The 24,500-nt window shown below is 41.8% G+C and overlaps 1 protein-coding gene across 1 annotated transcript in view; it reads right to left on the bottom strand.

Moving 5' to 3' along the window:
- LOC308535579 (cation channel sperm-associated auxiliary subunit epsilon-like) overlaps positions 1-24,500 on the bottom strand; it is a 90,262-nt gene that overhangs the window by 41,100 nt on the left and 24,662 nt on the right. Inside the window, exons 8-11 of the mRNA XM_081114521.1 lie at positions 21,723-21,829; positions 17,230-17,722; positions 10,038-10,512; positions 6,632-7,071 (exon numbers count right to left, since the gene is read on the bottom strand). Coding sequence (XP_080970647.1) covers positions 6,632-7,071; positions 10,038-10,512; positions 17,230-17,722; positions 21,723-21,829 — 1,515 coding nt within the window. The remainder of the gene's footprint in view (positions 1-6,631; positions 7,072-10,037; positions 10,513-17,229; positions 17,723-21,722; positions 21,830-24,500) is intronic.

Raw genomic sequence — 24,500 nt, 5'->3', positions numbered from 1 at the left:
GCAAAGGATTGACACAATGGGAACAGAAATGAGTATTTGTCAGCATTTCAACCCCCCTAATTCACTAAGACCCTCAGTGCCTGGAGGGCGGAGGTCTGCTGCTTCCTGACTCTATTAAAGGTTGCAGCCACCACAGTGGTTCCTTCTCAAGTCTCTACAGATGTTCCTTCCTATTGATGACACCTCTGGAACAATGAAGACTAAGTTATGAAATTAGTTTCCTGAACAACATTATGCTGCACAATATGATCTGACTGGAATGGAAAGGGAGATCAGACACAATGCCTCTCTACCTTATGAAATGCTCATAAGTCATTTGTGCTCAGGCAAAACAGGACTCAAAATCACAGGAGAAATTTAGAAGGCTTTACTCCACTGCCACCCCAACCCTTCACCCCCGCCCCACCTCTGCTAAGGTTATTACTTTTGGAAAAAACTGGGGGAAAACAAATACAAACTAACTAACCACAAGCAAATGTTGTTTTTCTTCCAATATTTATTACATTTAAAAAATATATATATACTTTATTTTTTACAGAGAGGAAGGGAGAGGGACAGGGAGTTAGAAACATGGATGAGAGAGAAACATCGATCCGCTGCCTCCTGCACACTCCCCACTGGGGATGAGCCCACAACCAAGGTACATGCCCTTGACTGGAATCGAACCCGGGACCCTTGAGTCAGCAGGCTGACGCTCTATCCACTGAGCCAAACGGGTCAGGGCTATTTATTACATTTTAATATTTGTTTAGTTATATAATTGATATAAAATGTAGTAAGTACCTCTTTCTCTCCCAATTTTTTTGGGGGGAGGCAACCAAAATTTTTGGTGGCCGAAAATAAAAAAATTAAATAAATAAATAAATAAATAAATAAATAAAATGTAGTAAGTAAATGAGGATACAAATAGCTCATTTTCATATTTTTAAATCAGTGTACTATATTTCACCAATTCTAAGATTCATATTTTCCTCATTTAACACTTTTGAAATCAGGAAGCATCTTATAATTAAATATAACTATGCCAATTTTGGCTTTTTTTTCAATTTGAGGGCATCTTTGATTTGATAAATTCAGTCTATTATAGATCTGTAAAGGACACTAAAGTAAATATTTTGTCTTCAATTTCCCCCAGTTTTTCTAATGGCACAATTTTTTCCTATCATGGCTGATTTCAAAGTTTTTAGTGTTTTTTCTCAAGTCTCAGTATCCTGCATAGTTTGATATGTATTCTACAGCAACAGAATTCTAAGTAAATATTCACCTAACCCAAAATAACCAAACAGTCTAACCCACGACATTAGAAGAATGAGAAATGGTGGTAGGTGAGGGGAAAGGGATGGCTATCATGTCTAGAGTAGCATTTTCCTCCCTATCCTTCCTGGCCACACTCCAGCACTTCTTTGTTTTATTTTCTCAGTAGTACTTACAACTATTTGGCATTATCTTGTTTACTTATTTGAGCACTTCTTCCACTAGGGACCTGTCCATGACAGCAGTGCGTCCTTCTTGTTCATTAGGTATTTTGAACACCTAAAACATCCTGGCACTGAATGAACTTCTTCCCAGAAAAACAATGCTATTTTTTGAGAAAATATTTTGAGTCAGGACAATGATCCTATCTAATAATAGAGAAACATGGTAATTAGCCGTAACTTCGCTACCCTTCCCATTGGCTAATCAGCGAGATATGCAAATTAACTGCCAACCAAGATGGTGGCTGGCAGCCAGGCAGCTGAAGCGAATATGAGGCTTGGTTGCTCCAGTGACGGAGGAAGCCAAGGTTCCCCGCCTGCTGCTGCCCAGCTCTGAGCTCCTGAACAAACAGCTCCAAAAGATACAATGTTTCAATTATAGAAGCTAAAAGACGGCAGCTAATTTGCATGTACCAATTGCAAGTGAAGACTGAGGACAACATGGAGGCCAAGCGGTACAGAAGGGAGCTACGGAGAGGCCTGAGGACAGAAACGAGCCAAGGCTGTGGAGGCGGGAGGCGGGAGGGCAAGCCCAGCCACAGGGGCTGCGAGCCGGAGGGGCAGCAGCTTGGGGGGAAGGAGCAGCACCTGGGAGCGGGAGGGGAAATGCAGCAGGAGCACCTTGGAGTGGGAGGGGAAACCCCGCAGGAGTGGCTGGGAGCAGGAGGGGAAACCCCGCAGGAGTGGCTGGGAGCAGGAGGGGAAACCCCGCAGGAGTGGCTGGGAGCAGGAGGGGAAACCCCGCAGGAGTGGCTGGGAGCAGGAGGGGAAACCCCGCAGGAGTGGCTGGGAGCAGGAGGGGAAACCCCGCAGGAGTGGCTGGGAGCAGGAGGGGAAACCCTGCAGGAGTGGCTGGGAGCAGGAGGGGAAACCCGCCACAGCGCCTGGGAGTGGGAAGGGAACTGCAGCAGGAGCGCCTGGGAGTGGGAGGGGAAACCCGCCACAGTGCTGGGGAGTGGGAGGGGAACTGCAGCAGGAGCGCCTGGGAGCGGGAGGGGAAACCCGCCACAGTGCTGGGGAGTGGGAGGGGAACTGCAACAGGAGCGCCTGGGAGCAGGAAGGGAAACTCTGGGAGTGGGAAGGGAACTGCAGCAGGAGCGCCTGGGAGCAGGAAGGGAAACTCTGGGAGTGGGAGGGGAAACCCAGCAGGAGTGGCTGGGAGCGGGAGTGGGAAGGGAACTGCAGCAGGAGCGCCTGGGAGCAGGAAGGGAAACTCTGGGAGTGGGAAGGGAACTGCAGCAGGAGCGCCTGGGAGCAGGAAGGGAAACTCTGGGAGTGGGAGGGGAAACCCAGCAGGAGTGGCTGGGAGTGGGAGTGGGAAGGGAAATGCAGCAGGAGCGCCTGGGAGCGGGAGGGGAAACCCACCACAGGGCCTGGGAGCGGGAAGGGAAACTCTGGGAGCGGGAGGGGAAACCCAGCAGGAGTGGCTGGGAGAGGGAGGGGAAACCCAGCAGGAGTGGCTGGGAGCAAGAGGGGAAACCCAGCTGCAGTGGCTCGGAGTGGGAGCGAAGCCCGCCTCAGCGGGTTTCGCTCTCCTCTCTGCTTCGCTCCAGCTGCTGGAAGCCCTATTCTTACAGGAATCTCCCTGCAACGGGCCTCTAATCCTATCTAATAAAAGAGAAACATGGTAATTAGCCATATGTCCGCTACCCTTCCCATTCGCTAATCAGGGCGATATGCAAATTAACTGCCAGCCAAGATGGCGGCCGGCAGCCAGGCAGCTTGAAGCTAACATGAGGCTTGCTTGCTTCAGTGACGGAGGAAACCAATATTCCCCGCCTGCCTTGCCGGCCTCTGAGCTTACAGTTTGAAACATTGTTACAAATATAGAAGCTAAACAAAACCCCAGAAACCTGCTTTCAGGCCGCCCGGATCTCAGAGCTGGAGCTGATACAGTGTTTCTATTATAGAACACAAACAAACCAGATACCTGCTTTCAGCAGCAGAGTCCTCAGAGCTGGAGCCAGAGCTAAAACTGGCCCAGAATAAAAAAGAAAAAGAAAAAAAGGAGCGGTTGGCAGCTTCAGTCACCCACCAGCCTGAAAACAGCCCTCAGCCCCTCACCCAGACTGGCCAGGCACGCCAGTGGGGACCCCCACCCTGAAGGGTGTGTGACCAGCTGCAAACAGCCATCATCCCCTCACCCAGGCTGGCCAGGCACCCCAGTGGGGACCCCCACCCTGATCCAGGACACCCTTCAGGGCAAACCAGCCAGCCCCCACCCGTGCACCAGGCCTCTATCCTATTTGGTAAAAGGGTAATATGCCTCCCGGCACCAGGATCAGCGTGACAGGAGGCAGCGCCCAAACCCCCTGATCACCCTACTGCTGTGTGTGTGACAGGGGGCAGGGCCACAACCTCCCTATCTGCCCTGCTCTGTGTGTGACAGGGTGTGGCGCCCCAACCCTCCACCCTCCTCCACAGGCCCTGCTCTGTGTGTGACGGGCTAGAGCCATAACCTCCCCATCGGCCCTGCCCTGAGTGTGACAGTGGCGGTGCCCCAACCCCCTGATCGGCCCTGCTCTGTGGGTGATAGAGGGCGGTGCCTCAACCCCCCCTCCACAGGCCCTGCTCTGTGTGTGACAGGCTAGAGCCATAACCTCCCCATCGGCCCTGCCCTGAGTGTGACAGTGGCGGTGCCCCAACCCCCTGATCGGCCCTGCTCTGTGGGTGATAGAGGGCGGTGCCTCAACGCCCCCTCCACAGGCCCTGCTCTGTGTGTGATGGGGTAGAGCTATAACCTCCCCATCGGCCCTGCCCTGAGTGTGACAGTGGCGGCGCCCCAACCCCCGATCTGCCCTGCTCTGTGTGTGACAGGGGGCGGTGCCCTAACCCCCCAATCGGCCCTACCCTGAGCGTGACTGAGGGTGGCATCACAACCTCCCAATCCGCCCTGCTCTGTATATGACAAGGGGCGGCGCCCCAACTCACCAATCGGCCCTGCTCTGAGCCCGACCAGGGGCTGCACCTAGGGATTGGGCCTGCCCTCTGCCACCCGGGAGCAGGCCTAAGCCAGCAGGTTGTTATCTCCCGAGGGGTCCCAGACTGCGAGAGGGCACAGGCCGGGCTGAGGACCCCCCCATCCCGAGTGCACAAATTTTTGTACACCGGGCCTCTAGTCTATACTAATAAGAGGGTAATATGCTAATTAGACTAGACATCCTTCCTGACAAAGCCATGGTGGAGGGGGCCGAGGCAGAGGCAGTTAGAGGCGATCAGGCTAGCAGGGGAGAGCAGTTAGGAGTGACCAGGCTGGCAGGCAGAGTGGTTAGGGGTGATCAGGCAGGCAGGCAGGTGAGTGGTTCAGAGCCAGCGGTCCTGAATTGCAAGAGAGATGTCTGACTGCCAGTTTAGGACATCCCCTGAGGGGTCCTGGATTGGAGAGGGTACAGGCCAGGTTGAGGGACCCCCTCCCCCTTGTGCAGGAATTTTGTGCACCAGGCCTCTAGTAAACATATAAATGCCTTAAGATACAATTCCAAGTTCGTTGTCTTCCTCCAGAAATTAAGTGCTTAGGTGCTACCTTATTCCAGGAGTCAAAGATGGGTTTTTATCTGATTCTACTCCTAGCTGAAGACTTTTGGGAACATTAGCATTCTAGTTTTTGCTTAAGGATAGTATGTAAAGACTTTGGAATGGGAATGAAGGGTAAACATGCTTGAAAAGTACTGAATCAAGAAATAGCAACCCCTTTTTTTTGCATTTCAATTGGATGCAACCTTCCAATAGGTCATTGTTTCCCTTTAGCCACAAGGAATCTTCTACATTTTTACACACAATACCGATTTCACATCTATCCAGACACTTCAAGGAATTTCCAATCTGGATATTTAAAAGGATATGAGGCCCTTTAAATAAAAGGATAGCCACAAATTGAGAACCCCAATAGCGTATTTAGCATGAGCAGGTTCTTCTAAAATTCATACTCACTGCAGCTTGAAGTAATCATCTACCGCCTGATAATTTACATTCTGAAAAAATGTTATGAACTGAAAAAGAAAGTAAAAAGTTTTTGTAAGGCAGGAAAATTGGGGATGGGGAAAATGGATACTTTCAAGACAGATTTAAATCTTTCTTTAGGTGGGAAAAATAATACATTTAGCATTCTTAAATTTTTCTTTACTATCTTAGAAACTCCAGCTATGTACACATTAGATTCATTGTTACATTTTCCTTTTAATTTTATATTATCATAGACTTTTTATTTCAATTGCTTCTCTCTCCCTCTTCATTTGACTTTTGTCATTACAATATTAGTTTTATTTATATCGTGAGTATAGACTTTTCACTTTTCTGTTTTTTGCTAACCTTGTTTCTGGACCATTTTATTTTTTCCCTGATGGTTTTAAGTGATTACAGATATCATCTTGTCTGTAATTTCTGAGAGTCTGAGGAATTATCTGCCTGAACCTTTCCTCTGTAGTTTTTGAGTCATTTAAAAGAAATGTCCATTTGCTATTTGCATAAGTTCTTGCTATTTGATTCCATGTTTCATCTTAATTTCTAGTATTTCAAAAGGTTGCTATATTCTAAGGTATAGTCATTTACAGAACATACATGATATTAGAGGAAGAAAATGATAAGCCTCACATTTTTAAAGTATGGTAATTACATCCCTAGATCCTTAAACTTTTTTCCCTTATACTTTTATATATATTTATATATAAACACACACACACACACACACACACACACACACACACACACACACAACAGTAGTTCCTTTCCTTGAACATGGAACTTGATGTATTTTGCATGTAATGACTTTCACAACCTTCAACTTGATCACAAAAGATTGAAGATTTGCCCTAACCGGTTTGGCTCAGTGGATAGAGCGTTGACCTTCAGACTCAAAGGTCCCAGGTTCGATTACGGTCAAGGGCATGTACATGGGTTGCGAGCACATCCCCAGTAGGGAGTGTGCAGGAGGCAGCTGATCGATGTTTCTCTCTCATCGATGTTTCTAACTCTCTATCCCTCTCCTTTCCTCTCTGTAAAAAATCAGATATATATATTTTAAATATATGTTTAAAAAAACATGTATGTTTCTCAACATGTTCCAAGCTAAACCTAGAAGGGAAGTCTGTTTTAAAGAATATTAACATTATGCTTTTACATTTACTAAAATCAAAGGACATTTTAAACTAATAACTTACCAGGGTTTTAGTGCAGAATCCTGAAGCAATTTCATACTGAACTTCGTATTTCACTTCTAATAGATTTGGGCCATAAGGGTCCATAATAATATACAAACCATTATTTTCTGGGTAGACTATTTGAGCCCAAACTGACAGGCTCTCTCCTTTGTCCAAGATGTAAAAAACACGAATATTATCATGAAATACCACAAAGGGACATTTTTCTTTTGTTTTGAAAGCTATACTTCGTACTTCCAGACCTATGGGATATTCTTGTACATATAGTGTGCCATTTCCCAAAACATGTACAAAACTTATTTCACCAAATAAATTCCTGAAAAGTGTTGATTTTGTTAAAGTGTTTGTCCATAAATGTAGCTTCACTGCATCTCTAATATTAATCTTGGAATAAAACAAGATATTATTTTCCATTTTTACCAAGATATTTCCATAGTAATCTGAAAAAAAGAGAGAGAAGTTTATTATTCTAAGTAACCATAAATCCATGCTCATTTATTTAAGTGGACTTTTAACCAAAATAATCTTGTTTATAATGACTGAGTATTTATGTACTTTGAGAAAATTAGGGTGTGCAGGCACAAACCTGCAACGTCACACAATAACTTCTCTTCCACTTCTCAGTACAGTAGGTTTTTCCTGAACACTTTTCTGCTTGTATTCACTATATCACGTATGTATCACAGCATTTATAGAGAAAAAAAGAGCTTACTAATGTGTATTAAATGAGAATGGGCACGACAAGAATGGCATTATTAGGAAGCATTGTATTATAGACTAAATTATGTCCTCCTCTCAAATGCACAGGTTGAAGTCTTAACTCCCATTGTGACTGTATTTGGAGATAAGAGTCTTTAAGGAACCGGGCAGAAACACCAAAAAAAAAAAATAGTCTTTAAGGAGGTTATTTAGATTAAATGATAAGGGTGGGGCTCTACTCCTATATGACTGGTGTCCTCATAAGAGAAGGAAAGGCACCAGATGTCTCTCTCCCTCTCCCCCAGCTCTTTCCCTGCATGCACACCGAGGAAAGGCCATATGAGGACACAGTGGGAAGGTGGCTGCTGTCTCCAATCCAGGAAGAGAGTCCTCATCAGAAACCACCTTGATGACACCTTGATCTTGGACTTCTAGCCTCCAGAAGCACGAGAAAATAGATTTCTATTGTTTAAGCCACCTACTCTGTGGTATTTGGGTATGTCAGTCCTAGCAGAATATAATAGGGATGAAGAATGGGGGTAGGCCTGGCACTTCTTCATGTTCACTCTGTAAATAATAACAAGTTTTCCTCCCTTAATAGAGTATTATGTTTTAGTCTTAGAGGTTCATAGACAGTAAGTCTCTTAACCTCTTTGGTTCTATAGCTTTATCTGTAAAGCGAACAGGTAGTTGATTTCATAGCTTTCTTTTCAGATACAACATTCTTTGTGGGCCACATTTCTAGGGGTGTACTTTCCCTAATTTCCATAAAACAACACCCAGAGAGGACTGGCTGAAAGGAGGAAGGTGAAGTCAGAGCCAGGGAGGTTCAGAGTGTATTGTGCTTCTGCATCTTACATTTGGAAACTGAATAAAAGTGATCTTTCCACAAATTTCCATAAGCTATATTCTAATTAAACTCCTAAATCAGCAATACCAATGTTTTAAAGGATCAGAATACTTGAACATCAGTGTCAACATACATTTCCTTACGAAGTTAAGCTCCCATATAGCTATTAAGTTCTCAGTAGGAATTCTACAGTATAATAAAGTTCCTGAAATCGTTACATAGACAGGTGAGGTTAATATGAAGCCTGGAATATTTTTCAGTGTTTTAGTGAAGCTGCAAGGATAAAATGTTCTCAATGCCAAGGCAACAACACAGGAATCAAACTCCAGTGTTTTCATGGTCCTGCCAGTGCGTGTGGGGGTGGTCAAAGCTGTGGTGCCAAAGTGATTGGGGCAATACCGTGACTACGGACTTTTTCTCAGATAACTGAGATTTCTTTATACATTTAATTGTTTTGTTTGCTTTTGGCAAAAAAATCCATCCAGATTCTTGGCCTCTTGTGCTTTGTGTATGTTTCTGGAAACTTCACAAGGTGGAAGGGGAGAAAGATGTGGGTGATGACATAACAAAATAGATCTCTGTTGAATGAAAAAGGTAATTGCAGGACTCACAAACTGATGATATATAAAATATAAAAATCTCAAAAAAACTTTTTTGCTCTATGTAATAGTCATGGGGAGGTAAAGTACAGCATAAGGAATATAGTCAATAACACTGTAATAACTGTGTATGGAGCTAGATGGGTACTAGACTTGAGGTGGTCACTTTGTAAGATACAGGTGTCTACCACCATGTTGTCTACCTCAAGCTAATATTGTATGCCAAGAATAATTGAAAAAGGTTATGTGTACACTGTACTGTAGTTTAGTAGGTATGCTGTAATATTATGTCTAAAAAATATACATACTTTAATTCAAAAATACTTTATTGCTAAAAAATGCCAATCATCATCTGAACCTTCAGCAAGTTGTGACTTTTTGCTGGGAGAGGTTCTTTCTTTCAATTTTTTAAAAATGCAGTATCTGTGAAGTCTATAAAGAGAAGCACAATAAAACGAGGTACACCTGTACTATTAAGAGGTTTACCCCTGTCCAGTATTATGCTAAGCATTCTGTATACAATCCCTTCCTTACCTAATTATAATAGCAGTCCTATGTTCTAGATCAGAAAACCGAGTCCTGGAAAGTTTAAATGACTTGCTCAGGGCTTCAAATACAGGTCCATTCAACTCTACCTGTTCTACATTGACTTTTGTTAACGCTCCCCCCCCTCCCCCAAAAAGACAATGAAGTTCTAACTCTCACTACGACTTCAGAATGTGCCCTTCTTTTGGACATAGGGTCATTACAGCTGTGCTTGGTTAAGACAAGGGCATACTGGAGGCGGGGGGGGGGGGGGGGCGTCCTGTTGTCCTTTAAACAAGATGGCATGTGAAGACCCAGGGAGAATGCTATGTGATGACAAAGGCAGAGATTGGGGATGCCAGACTTCTAGCCTCCAGAGCTAGGAGACAGTATGTTTCTGTTGTATTAAACCACCCAGTTTGTGTACTTTGTTACAGGAGCCCTAGGGGAACAATAAAACCACATCACCTCCTACACTGAAAATGCACATGTAAGTTGCTTATTTCGTATCTGCTGATGTACCAAAACGAACCTCTGAAAAAAAGAGAGTGAGTTTGCCAGTTTGCTGTGTAAGATCAGTTAATGTTAGTAGAATCTGATACCCGTTTTTAGGTGGTAAGAAGTGCACCTTTACCTATCAATACTTAACGTGCATGTAGATTTGCTACATCTTCGTAAGAAAGTCATCTATTACGAAATCAACACTAGTTTTTGCACAATGAGAATGGCTCACCTAGAAAAGCACCATGAATAATACTGTCATGTGATAATTTTGACAGATTCCCAAATTCTGTAGGTGTCTGTAAAACTCCAGTCGTTGTGAAATTGTCATAAAAATAGTAGATCCTGTGTTTGTCCCATACTATTAATTCTGGTATTGATGAATACAGAAAATATGGAGTTACAACACTGTCAATCGTGACATTTAATGAAAAGTCTTTGTGCGCCCACTGTTCTGAATCTTCATTATATATCACTAGGTGAATTTGTTTCATGACATTACATGTAACACAGAAATTTAACAATAAGCCAAGTTCCAAAGGGTGTGCCGTATACTCAATATTGTGTATAGTCAGAGTAGCAGTCAGGGGTATATGTAGGATTTCCCCCAGTCTTTTAGTATCTATTATTTTGACAAATTGAAGATAAGCATATCCAAGATAAAGTTCATTTTTTGTCCAGATTGCCATGCTGCTTCTTTTATTAGCCTGGAAAGTGGAAAATAGAAAATAATTAGAATATCTTCAATTTTAGGGCTAGTCCAACAATTCCTGTCTTCTAACTTGCTATACTAAAACATAGCCCTGACCGGTTTGGCTCAGTGGATAGAACGTCGGCCTACAGACTCAGGGGTCCCGGGTTTGATTCTGGTCAGGGGCGAGTGCCTTGGTAGCGGGAACATGCTCAGTGGGGAGTGTGCAGGAGGCAGCTGATCAGTGTTTCTCTCTCGTTGATATTTCTGACTCTCTGCCCCTCTCCCTTCCTCTCTGTGAAGAATCAATAAAATATATTTAAAAAATAATAATAAAAGTAAAACATAATAACTAGAATGGTTTATTTTTTAGTATATTTCTGAAAAATACTTCAGGCACAGAAATTCATGGCATAGAAATATGTCATATTACAATATAAAGAAATTATCCTGCCCTAGCCAGTTTGACTCAGTGGGTAGAGCGTCGACCTGCAGACCAAAGGGTCCCAGGTTCGATTCCAGTCAAGGCCACATGCCCGGGTTGCAGGCTCGGTCTCTACTGGGGAGCGTGCAAGAGGCAGGTGATCAATGATTCTCTCTCATCATTGATATTTCTATCTCTCTCTCCCTCTTCCATCTCTCTGAAATTAATAAAAAAATATTTTAAAAAATTATTCCAGTAATTTTAGTTTTTATCAGTAGAAATAATTAATCTCAATTCCCTTTTAATTCCTCAAAGACTATCGATCTTCTCTTTTCCTATGTATATATTTACTCTGGTCAGGAGTGGCCCTGTGATCTTGCTGTTTACTAAGATCAATCTATAATGACACCTCAAACATTACATTAGTTTTTGAATTCTAGCTTCTTTGGGTATCAGATAAAGGGAAGAGAGAAATTAAAACTTTAAACAAATCAATACTTCCCTTTTGTGGACCCAGTCTGTTAGAGAAAAAGGCTATCCAGAGACTACATCTGAAATTCAGTGGTCCTAATTTCATTCAGTGGACCCTTCTCCAGCTGTGTCTAATTCTTAGGGGTTTTTATATAAAATGTAACTCCTATGTTCATGACCACTACAAGGAGTCTTCTGGGCACATCTTGTCTATACTCAAATCGGCTGCAGAAAGATATCAAACTGGTAACCAAAGAGACGCTAAGACTATTTGGAGTAAAAAGTCTTTTTATCAAATAAAGATTCAACTTAAAGTCTAGAGCTCATGCTGCTGGAAAAGACTGTGAAACAACCTCAACGAGGAAACAGATTGGAAACAAAATGAGCCCTTCACAGAAAAGACACACAGCTATTCTCATTCTTGGCAGAGGGATGGGAAGAGGACTACGCTATAAATATGACAGATGGGAATCCCAGGGACCCCAGCCAGGGCATGAGTTTTCACTCACCCACAAACTCTCCTATAGATCTTCACTAAATGCTTGGGTGTAATTCACCAAAGGTCTTGGGGCAAGGCAGGGGAGCTGGGGGATCCCTTTGAAGCATTCAGGGCCTCTTGAAACTATTCTATCTGATAATAGACAAACATGGTAATTGACCATACCTTCACTACACCTCCCATTGGCTAATCAGCACGATATACAAATTAACCACCAACAAAGATGGAGGCTAATTTGCATACTGCAGGCAAATCCCACTGCACAGCCCCACCTGGGCCTGGCGGCAGGGCGATCCCTAGCCGCTGGCTTCACCAGCAGGAGATCCTGGCCTGCCATTTGCGGCCCAGGGCAGGCAGCAGCGCGATCCTAAGCCACCGCCTGCCCCAGCGCGGGATCCGAGCCTGGAGTGTGTGGGGTGGGGCGGGCGGGTAGGGCGGCAGCGAGATCCCCAGCCACCGCCTGCCCCAGCCCGGGATCCGGGCCTGTCATGTGTGGGGCGGGTGGGGTGGGAGGCAGTACTATCTGAGTGGCCGCCCGACCCAGCTCGGGATCCGGGCCTGCCATCTGCAACCAGGGGAGATGGAGAAGTCATCCCGGGATCGGGCCTGCCATCTGCCATGAGGGGAGCGGCCTAAGCCAGCGGGTGGTTATCTCCCGAGGGGTCCCAGACTATGAGAGGGCACAGGTTGGGCTGAGGGACCCCCCGCCAGTGCACAAATTTTAGTGCACGGGGCTTCTAGTCTATATATATAAAAGCCTAAGACTGTCCCAGACCGCCTGGTAGCTATTACGCACAATGACCACCAGGGGGCAGACACTCAAAGCAGGAGTTGCCAAGCTGTGGTGACTTGGGAGCTGTAGTTCTCGGGTGATGCACCTGGAGCCAGAGAGGAGGGAGCCCGATTCCGTGGTGCGTCACCCGAGCACCACCCTTTCTCAATCCAGGACCCCTTGGGGGTGTCAGAGAGCCAGTTTTGGCACAATCCCTGCAGGCCAGGCTGAAGGACCCTAGTAACACATAACCCTCTGAAGACAGGCAGGGGGCAGGCAGCAAGGCAGCAAAGTTGAGAGAAATCATCTGCATTCTGGATTCTCAGGTTCATAGGCTGGGAGTGGGATAAGAGGGCAGAGAGAAACTTCCCCTCTGAGACATGTTTGGCCTTTACCTAAGTGGTAAAGCAGTCCCCTGCCAAGATGGGGAGAGGAAAGCAGGGGAGAAAGATAGGTCCGCCAATGCACACAAATCCAAGAGCAGATGAGAGAGGAAAGATATCCCTCGGTGATTAAAAAAAAAAAAAAAAAAAAAGCTGACAGCTAGGCTATAAAGCAGAGACAGCGCTCTCATGGTTTGGAATGCTGGTGGCTCAGTTGTAAAGTATGAAGAGATCTCTGGAGTCTTGTCAGTGTTAAGATACCAAGCATGGCTAACAAGAAAATAACCATGATAAAAATGCTGAACTAGTGGAAAAGAGGCAACATGAGTGCAGAGATGGGGAATCAGCTGAGACATGTAAATGATAGAAAAGAAGAAAATGGAAATGTTAGAAATAAAAAAATGTTATCAGGAATGAGTACATTATTAGATAAATTTCAGAGTGATCTGGAAAAAGCAGAGGAAAAGAAGCAGTGAACTTGCCCTAGCCAGTTTGACTCAGCGGATAGAGCGTCAGCCTGTGGACCCAAGGGTCCCAGGTTTGATTCTGGAGAAGGGCATATGCCTGGGTTGTGGGCTTGATCTCCAGTGGGGAGCATGCAGGAGGCAGCCCATCAATGATTCTCTTCATCATTGATGTTTCTATCTCTTCCTCCTTCTCCCTTCCTCTCTGAAATCAATTAAAAAATATGTAAAAAAAGAAGCAGTGAACTTGAAGAAAGTGAAGAGCATGTATACAAACTGAAGTACAAAGATAGAAGCAGAGTGAAAAACAATGAACAGGTGGTCTGAGATCTCTGGGACAATATTAAATGGTGTCATGTATGTGTTTTTGGAATCCTAGAAGGAGAAGAAAAGAGAATGGTGCACAAGAAATATTGGAAGAGATAATGTCCAAGAACATCTGTGGGAAGCATGCCAGAGTTGCCGGATAGTCAAGGCCAATTAGAGTGTGAAAGGCCCTATTTACAGTATGCCAGATGGCCAAGGCCACTCTGAGCATGGGAATCTTAATCAGGGTGTCCGAAGACTGTGCCCTTCTATAACCCAAATGATTGGTATCACTGTTGGCAAGAGGCCTCTTTTTGTCTAAGTGATATAATAGGTTACTGACCAGCTAGTGTGTGGAAAAGACTGCAGAGACTAGAGAGGCTACTGAGGCTGCTCAGGGGAGAGCTCAGGTGCCGCTATAATGTGAGGCTACGGGTCTAGGGCAGTGGTTCTCAACCTTCCTGATGCCGCGACCCTTTAATTCAGTTCCTCATGTTGTGGTGGCCCCCAACCATAAAATTATTTTCGTTGCTACTTCATAACTAACTTTGCTACTGTTATGAATCGCCATGTTAATATCTGATATGCAGGATGTATTTTCATTGTTGCAAATTGAACATAATGAAAGCATAGTGATTAATCACAAAAACAATATGTAATTATATATGTGTTTTCTGATGGTCTTAGGCAACCCCTGTGAAAGGGTCATTCGACCCCAAAAGGGATCGCAACCCACAGGTTGAGAACCGCTGGTCCAGAGGCAGCGTGCAGCTGCTCAGATAGTAGTTGTGAGTACAGAGGCTACTGCTACTATGTGAGAAAGATGTATTTGTTCATCAGCTGGTGTGTGGCTGCCTGTACAAGACTGTTCTGAAGAACTGTTTTGTCTATTGGTTTTATGGCCACTAGCTTCTGTAATAGACATTCTTATACACCAACAACTTCTCATGGCTTCTCTGTCTACTACCCTGCGTCCAAGAAGGTCCAGCCAGGAGCAGGGTTGGCTTGGACCCAACAGTCAGCATAGTAGGGCAGGATCAGGACCTGTACTCCCACACTTGGACTAGTCAGCAGAATAGAGCAGTGAGTGCTCTCACAATTAGTGCTATGAGCACGATTTAGGAGTAAGCTCTCCCACTAGAATTAGATCCTGCTCTGACATCCCCCAATTAGTAAAGTACATAATCCCCCAAATCCAAGAAGCTCAGTTGAACCTCAACAGGATAAATACAGGGTGGGGCAAAATTAGGTTTATAGATGTGAGTATGCAAAACATAGAGTTTATTCTTGTATTATTCATTAATTATTGTTATCTTTTCCATACAAACAACTGTAAGCCTACTTTGGCCCCACCCTGAGGGCCAACAAGAACTTTACCTCAGTTATTTAAGTGTTTCACAATCTTCTGACTTCCATTCATATCATCTAATTGTTGTATTCTTTGTTTATAATTTGTATTTCCTGTTTGAATATTTTTGGTATCTCTTATTAGTTTCTGATATCGTGCAATATCATTATTTTGTGTCTCAGTGGGCTTTCTTTTTTCCTATATCAATCAGCATTTATTCGTATTTCAGGATTGACTATTGATATCTTTATTTAACTCTGAAAAATTCTCAGCTCTTTCCCATTCTATCTAAACTTTTATTTTGGAATTCTGGTTAGATGTATACTGGATTTTCTCTTTTTCATTCATCTTTCTCTTCTACTCTCTGTTTTTGTTTGTTTTCCATCCCATTTTCTCTCATCTTTTCATTTTGTTTACTTTCTTATCTAATTTACAATTTAGTTATTTTTGTTGTATGCAATCTCCTATTTAAGCTTTCCATTGAATTTTATATTTCAGTTATTAGTTTTATCTAAGTTTATTACATGAAATGTTATATTTCAACACTTATTTTTACATATTAATATATTTTGAAATAGAATTCACATACAGAAAATGGACCAAATGGAAATATATGTAGCTAAAAGACTTATCACAAAGCAGAATCTAACAAATGGAATCTCGTCAGAACTCCCAAATGCCACTGATACTGTTTCCCAATCACTACATCTTTCCTTTCAGGATAACCGCTATCCTAAATTTTATGGTAATGAATTCCTTGCTTTTAGTATTACTCATTGCCTTGCTATTTGATAGACTTTTAAAAAAATGTTTTCTATTTTCCTTTCAATTTATTTAAATCCAGTAAAAAAATTTCATATTTGTCTGTCCCAATATCTGATGTCCTTGCAGGGTTGACTCTGCTCTTTATTGTTTCTGCTGACTCCTGTGACACCTTATTTCTTCAGATATTTTGCCATTTTTGAATATGAGCTCAATTTTGCCAGAATATTATTTGTGGAAAATTTCCAAAGCCTGACCTTATGGTTTGTCCCTCCAGAAAGGATTTGTGTTTGCTTCTGCCTGGCACTAGGCTTGATATTTCTTGGCCCACTGTGAATTTGGGCCCCAAAGTCCATGTGGGTTGGTTTTTGGTCATGAATTCCAAAGACAGACGTTTTCTGGCCTTTTAAGAGTTAAAACTGAGATACATTTAATTATGTTGGGAATTTTGGAAGGTTCCTGTTTAATGCAAAAAATTGCCGGATGCCCTCCCATGCTCAGGTGCCAGGCTTAGTTTCTAAGGACCAAATGTCTAAATGCTTGGCACCAGCACCTGCCTCGGGAGGCGAGATTTTGGCATTTGCTTTTGTCTCTGAATTAGGGCTCCAGGACTCCACTTTCCTCCTGGAATTGTCCTTACTTCCACAGAAGCCCAGTTATGTGCCTAAAGAAGTTTAAAAATTTCTATGCAGCATTTCAGGTGTTTTGTAATGCTCTAGCTCAGCCGTGGGCAAACTACGGCCCGCGGGTCCGGCCCGTTTGAAATGAATAAAACTATTTAAAAAAAAGACCGTACCCTTTTATGTAATGATGTTTACTTTGAATTTATATAAGTTCACACAAACACTCCATCCATGCTTTTGTTCAGGTCCTTCGGTCCAGTTTAAGAACCCATTGTGGCCCTCGAGTCAAAAAGTTTGCCCACCCCTGCTCTAGCTTAAGGATATCTTATTCACTCTATTGTCAGAAATTAAAGACTTAATTCATTTTTGAGAGCATACGGAGTTTTTGTTTGGGGAAAATAACTTTTTGACCTTTTGCCTGTGACAAGACAAAACAAAACTCTCATAATATGACTAAGTGACACTGCAATAACACAAGATTCATTTTATTCTCTGTTGTCGGAGGTACAGCTCTGTAAGGGCTCTGAGAAGTTAAGTCAGGAAGATAGAGCTACTGACAGCCATGGAAAATAACTCACCAAAAAAACCTGCAGAGTATAGACTAATATTTCATTGAATTAAAAGGTATGGTGAATATCTAAATGTTTAAGTATAAATACATATATGTACTATTTTACTAACCTTCGATAAATAATTGTTCCAACACCATCTTCTTGTTGTAATGCCAATAATTTCACCTTCAGGAAGATTTTCCTTGCTTCCCAGTTTTGTAAATCTGGTTGAACTTTTTAGATAGAGGATACCATTTATTAAAAAAAATATCCCATCACGGGATAGGTTCACATCAGACACATTGCTTCTTTCTTCATCAGTCAGGATGTTTGGAGGCACTCTGATTCTGGTCCAAGTACGAAATGAATCGTTGGTTTGAAAGGTCTCCATATCGGCTACCAGAACAATAGATGATGGAGCACAGGCATCCCAGACTGTTATTAACTGACTACCAAGTGGTGAAGAGATTGGTAAAAAGCCAGGAACCTCAGGTATTTTCCACCAAGGAAAGCCCAGCAGGAAAAGGATGTCTGCAACAAAGCAATCTTGAAAAGTCACCTGATTTCCTCTGATCTCTTTTATTATATCCTTTCCTGACATTGGTAGTGAGATATGCCAGGCCCTAAGAAGAGAACAGAAAGGGTAAGAATTACATGGTCTCTTTCTCAGCTCCCATCCACCTTGTAAAGTGCTGGCATTTATCATCTTTCAAACTTTAAAAAATTTTTTATCAAGATAAACCTGGGTAAAATAAATCAAAGAGTACTAAAGTGCTACCCATTTCTCCTTGTTCTTCACTCTTGTTTCCAAAGGAGAACAATCTTTTTTTTAAATAAATAAATGTTTTTTATTGATATCAGAGAGGAAAGAGGGGGTAGAGCTAGAAACATCCAGGATGAGAGAGAATTGTCAATCAGCTGCCTTCTGCAGGCCCTCTACTGGCAATGGAGCCCACAACCTGGGCATGTGCCTTGACCAGGAATCAAACCATCATCTCCTGCTTCATAGGCTGACGCTCAACCACCGAGCAACACTGGCTGGGTGAAGGAGAACAATCTTGACTCTTAATGCTCCTTCATATTCTCAAATAAATATCCTTATACTGCTTCTTAATATGATTTTTACATATTGGTTTCTTATATGACAGATGAAACAGTATCTCTTATAGTGTATACCTACTGATGCATCATCTTTTCTTGCAAATGTCACAATGTTTAGCTAAATCTATAGTGTTTATATTGTTACTAATATGTATATATTGTTTACTATGGAGCCAGTTATTATGCTAATTGTTTTCTTTGATAAATATATATTTACAATATTTTCCCTAGAGTTAACATTTTATTTTGAAAATTTGTTTAGTGTTCTAACTTTTCCAATAGGTAGCTGAAATGGCCCTTCATAATGGTTTCCATGTGGTGAATGCAGAGGTAATCTAGCACTTGTTTGCTGGGATTTCCCTTCATTTCTCTCTGGGTCGAAGCACCATTTACTGGGTCCAATACTTTGATCTTGTTTTGCTAACACATATTCTTCAGTATGTACTCTTGGTCAAAGTGCACCTGAAAATAAAGTTTTTGAGATCCTGAAATCCAAAAATATCTTTAACACATTTGTTTGATAGTTTGTCTGGGCAGAGACTTCAGAGCTTGGACGGCCTTTTCTCCAGTCTGTTTGTATTTAGGGTTACTAATGAGAATGACACCTTGATCCTTGTTACTTAAATGGCTTGCCTTTCCATACGTTTTTAGGGGCTTCCCTTCTTTTCTTGGTATTCTAAAATTTGACAGGGCTGGGTCTTATCTTTTGAAGTGGACACACGAGGAATTTGTGAAAACAAGCACTCGGACATATATCTTAGAAGTCAAGGAGAGTTCTGAGGAGCGTTTCTCAGCAGGCCCACCCGGACACATCAGGCTGCAGATGGTCAGTAAATGCTTCTTTAGTTTCCTATTTCCTCAATGAACACACACTTGGGTTGGTGGTGATGGCATTCTGACCACTCAGAATGAGGTCCTGCCAGGTCAAGAGGACCCCATGTTGGAGTAATTGTAGGGTTGTCATCAAGCCTCTATGTCCTAAGCCACGCCACCATGAAAATCAGTGCAACTCTGATTTTTACAAACCACACCTCTGACTCTAACATCTGTTTCAAGTACAATTACAAAAAAATCACCAGTACCATTCTGTTACATTGTCCACTGGCTATAATAATCTCATACTAAGGTGAACACCTACCTGTGTAGTAGTCACCCAGATCCAGATTCAGAACATTCCAATACCTTGGAAAGTTAATGTATGCCTCTCCCTCCCCCTTCTCTACCTGCTACAGGCCTATTTTGTGTTTCCATTTGTGTCCCCATTCCTGTGCTTTTAAAAACTAGTTTTGCCAGATGTATGTCTTACTAAATCATAGAGAATGAAGAAAAATCCACTAGTATAGCGACTTCCAAATCCCTCTGTCAGTGATGGACAGATCTATAAGGCAGAAAATCAGTAAGGACATAGTTGAAGGAAAAACACCACCAACCAACTGATCTAATTGGTTTAAAGACTACTTCATCCAACAACAGCAAAATATACATTCTCCTCAAGCCCACATATGACATTCACCAAGACAGACCATATCCTGGGTCATAAAACATACCTTAAGAAATTTTACAAAATAGAAGTCAGCCAGCTGGTGTGGCTCAGTGGACTGAGCATGGTCCCATGCACCAAGAGGTCATTGGTTCAATTCCTAGTCAGGGCACATGCCCGGGTTGCTGGCTTATTCCCCAGTATGGGGCATGCAGGAGGCAGCCAGTCGATGTTTTTTCTCATTCATCGATACTTCTATCTCCCTCTCCCTCTCCCTCCCTCTCTCTCTAAAAATCAATAAAAACATATTTAAAAAATAGAAATTATACAAAGTCAGCTCTTGAAACACAATACAGTTAAACTAGAAGTCAATAACAGAAATATAGCTAAAAAAAATCCCTAAGCATTTGGAGATTAAACAGTACACTTTAAAATAACACACAGTTAAGAAAGAAATCTCAAGTGAAATTTTAAGTAGTTCAAACTAAATGAAAATACAAGTTACCAAAATCTGGGGAATGAAGTGAAAGCAGTGCTTAGAGGGAAATTTATACCATCAAATGCATGTATTAGAAAAGAAAAAAATCTAAAATAAATAATCTAAGTTTTCATCTTTGGGAATAGAGAAAGAAAAGCATTATAAACCTAAAAGTAGAAGAAGAAAAATAATAAAAATTAGAACACAAATCAATAAATTGAAAAGAAAAACAATGGAGAAAATCAAGAAAAGCTGGTTCTTTGTAAAGTTCAATAAAATTGGTAAACTTTCCAGTTGAGCTAAGAAAAAAAGAGAAAGGACACAATTTACTAAGATCACAGATGAAAGCGAGGCCATCATTATTGATTTCATGGGCATTAAAGGATAAGAAAATAATACTATTAACAGTTCTATGCCCATAAATTTGATAACTTAGAGGAAATGGACCAATTGAAAGACAATCTACCAAAATCATATAAGGAGAAATAGATTATGTGAATAGGGATATATCTAATAAAGAAAATTGATAAATAATTAATGAACTTCCAAAACAAAAAGTAGCAGGCCCAGATGGGCTGGTAAATTCTAACATTTAAGGAACAAGTTATGCCAATTCTCTACAATCTCTTCCAGAAAATAGAAGCAGAGGGAATATTTCCCAACTCATTTTATGAGGCAAATATTACCCTAATACCACAATCAGGTAAATACATCACCAATAAAGCTACAGACATTGTGAATCCAACAATGTGTAAAAATAATTATGTATGGAGACCAAATGGAACTTATTCCAGTTATGCACATATGGTTCAACATTTAAAAATCAACTAATGTAATCTATCACCTCAAGGCTAAGGAAGAAAAAGCAGATAATCATATCAATAAATGGCATAAAAAGCATCTGACAAAATCCACCACTCATTCAGGATAAAAACTCTCAGCAAACTAGCAACAGAGGGGAACTTCCTCAACTTGATTAAGAAGCATCTACAAAAAAAATACCAAGAACATAATGATGAGAAACTATATCTTCTCCTCCTAATAACAGGGACAGAGCAAAATGTCTCTTCTTACTACACCTATTCAACATCATATTAGAAGTACATATTGTATTTTTTAGTTATAAGCTCCTTGACCTATGCCTAGGTGGTACAACAGATTAAGAAAGGCTCATGATAACTTGCCAACTTAATAGTAACAGATTTTACTTCTCAAGTGGAATTTGTGATGCGCAGTTACGTGTATGTGGTGGCACAACTGTGACATCGGTAGGAAACATTTTAAGGTATTGCCAGGATGTGCCACCATCCTGAAGGTTTAGCTCTTAATACAATTGTGAGAACAGAATCCAGGAGTGTGACCGGCATTTTCTGAGTTGTTAACTAGTTCTCATTATCACCTTTTTATATTTTTTGTATCATAAAATAATGTACTTGGAAGTTACACATCAAATATTCCATGAAATTTTACCAGGGTTTTAAAATCCCTTTTGTTTTGTCTCTGATACTTATTTTACTGAATTATACAGATGAATTTTATATTTGAAATTTTAAAAATTAAATACCCATCCTCCAGTTTTTCATCTGCATAATATATCCTTTTCTTCAGAAATGTATGTATGGCTGGCTTCTGTCCCAAAGTGGCAAACTGCTTTGTAAGTACAAAGGAATTCTGGAAAAAAAAATTATTTTTACTCTTTTCACAGCCAAATTTACTTGGAAATTACATCATGTTATATTGCATCGATTATTTTAGTTAAGACACTTTATAAATTTACCTCATTTTCAATGTGCTGGTTTCTTTTTTCTACCATCTGGCCCCCTTTCCCATTAGAATTTTATGAATTATAATGAAATCATAATACAATTTTTAATATGTTGAATATACCATGCACAATCAGAATAATGAATGAATTGAGACTATGAGGACCCCTAAATACATACCCTTAATTTTACTATCAATGGAATACATAATGGAGCTTCTAAAACTAATCTCTTAGAATTATTTCTACATGAGTCACCTCCAAAGCAACATACTCTTTCAAGGCAGGTTTCAAATGATATCTGGAGAGTTTAACAAAAATTCTCTTCGTAATAGACAGATATGACATGCTCCCACTTTTTCTCAGAGATTTAAGGAGCAGTTGAATTGACTGGAATTATTCCTAATAAAGTATTTTTAGAATAGAGACAATAGTTTTATTATGGGGAATCCCTAGAACTAAAAAAATCAGATGAGGGTGAGTCTAGAATTCCGTAGCTCCCTTCTTCCCTAATCCTCCAATAATGCTCCTGTTTGATTTTCTAGAAATATGTTAACCACCTACAAAGGAGCCTTTGAGGTTGCCATGATGAGCATCAGTAAGGGTGTCGTCATTGGGACTATGCAGCGGTTCTCAACCTGTGGGTAGCGACCCCTTTGGCGGTCAAACGACCCTTTCACAGGGGTCACCTAAGACCATCCTGCATATCAGATATTTACATGACGATTCCTAACAGTAGCAACATTACAGTTATGAAGTAGCAAGGAAAATAATGTTATGATTGGGTCACAACATGAGAACCTGTATTTAAAGGGCCAGAAGGTTGAAAACCACTGGACTATAGGGTCACCCAATAGGAGGATTCAACCTATTTTTTTTTAATATACTTTATTGATTTTTTTACAGAGAGTAGGGGAGAGGGATAGAGAGTTAGAAACATCGATGAGAGAGAAACATCGATCAGCTGCTTCTTGCACGCCCCTTACTGGGGATGTGCCTGCAACCAACGTACATGCCCTTGACCGGAATCAAACCTGGGACCCTCAGTCCGCAGGCCTGATGCTCTATCTATCCACTGAGCCAAACCGGTTAGGGCTCAACCTATTTTTGAAGAGTAGGTATGGTGGTCAGAGAAGGCCTCCTTGAAAAACACACATTTAATGATTTTGATAGAGAAATATAGGTTTGCCTGGTAAATAAAGAATCATATATATTTTTCTTTTGTTTCTGAAAATCGTATTCACTATTCAGAATTTTAAACGTAACTATCTTTCATATAACGGGAAAGGCAAAGAGTAAATGAAACATTCTTAATGTAGCTTGGATTAGATGGAAATAAAATATTATAAGCAACACACACAACAAGATGATAGAAAAAGGGACAGGCCAAGAAAAAGTTAGGACAATCATGTCCACAAACTTAAAAACATTTTTCATTAAAAGGGTGGTTCATGGTCATTAAAAGTAATTTTATAAATATAGAAAAATTACCACATAGAAATTATCAAAAATATAAAAACACATTGAGTATATTTTCTTAGAATTTATCAAATGTAGGCTACTGGTATATATTCATGTTATATAAACAGAAGTCTATATAAATGACAGCATGATATTCCACTGAGTGAATTATTATCATTAACTTAACAATCCTCTACTGGACATTTAGGTAGTTTTATTTTTTCACTATTGCTAATATTATTGCCATGAACACCATCAGATATACAGTCTTTTCCATAGTTAAGACTATTTCTCTTTGTATCTACATATATATATATTTTTTTTTTCAGAGAGGAAGCAAGAGGGGGAAGGGAGGGGAGGGGAGGGGAGGGGAGGGGAGAGGAGAGGGGAGGGGAGAGGAGAGGGGAGGGGAGGGGAGGGGAGGGGAGAGGAGAGGGGAGGGGAGGGGAGGGGAGGGGAGGGAAGGGGAGGGGAGAGGAGAGGAGAGGGGAGGAGAGGAGAGGAGAGGGAGTATGAATGAATCATCAATGATGAGAGAGAATCATTTATTGGCTGCCTCCTGAATGCCCCCTACTTGGGATCGAGCCCGAAACCCAGGCATATGCCCTGACTGGGAATCAAACCGTGACCTGACCTCCTGGTTCATAGGTAAACACTCAACCACTGAGCCATGGCTGCCAGGTAGGACTATTTCTCTTTTGATTAGATCTTGGAAGTGTGATTACTAGGTAAAAAATTATGAGTACTACATATTATCAAAATGATTTCTAAAAGGACTATGACAATTTACTTCATTATTAGTAACTAGGGGCCCGGTGCACGAAATTCGTGCACTGGGTGTGTGTGGGGGGGGGGGGGGAGTGTCCCTCAGCCCAGCCTGCCCTCTCTCACATACTGGGAGCTCTCAGGCGTTGACCCCCATCACCCTCCAATCCCAGGATCAGCCCCTTGCCCAGGCCTGACGCCTCTGACAGAAGTGTCAGGCCTGGGCAGGGGACCCTCATTTCCCCCCATCACTGGTTCTTCCCACAGCCCAGGCCTGATGCCTCTGGCCCAGGTGTCAGGCCTGGACAGGGGACCCCCAGTCCCCTTCGATTGCTGGCTCTGCCCCTTGCCCAG

Source organism: Myotis nattereri (genome assembly GCF_964212035.1).
Source record: "Myotis nattereri genome assembly, chromosome: 20".
NCBI lineage: Eukaryota > Metazoa > Chordata > Mammalia > Chiroptera > Vespertilionidae > Myotis > Myotis nattereri.
This window is presented reverse-complemented; position numbering and strand designations above follow the sequence as displayed.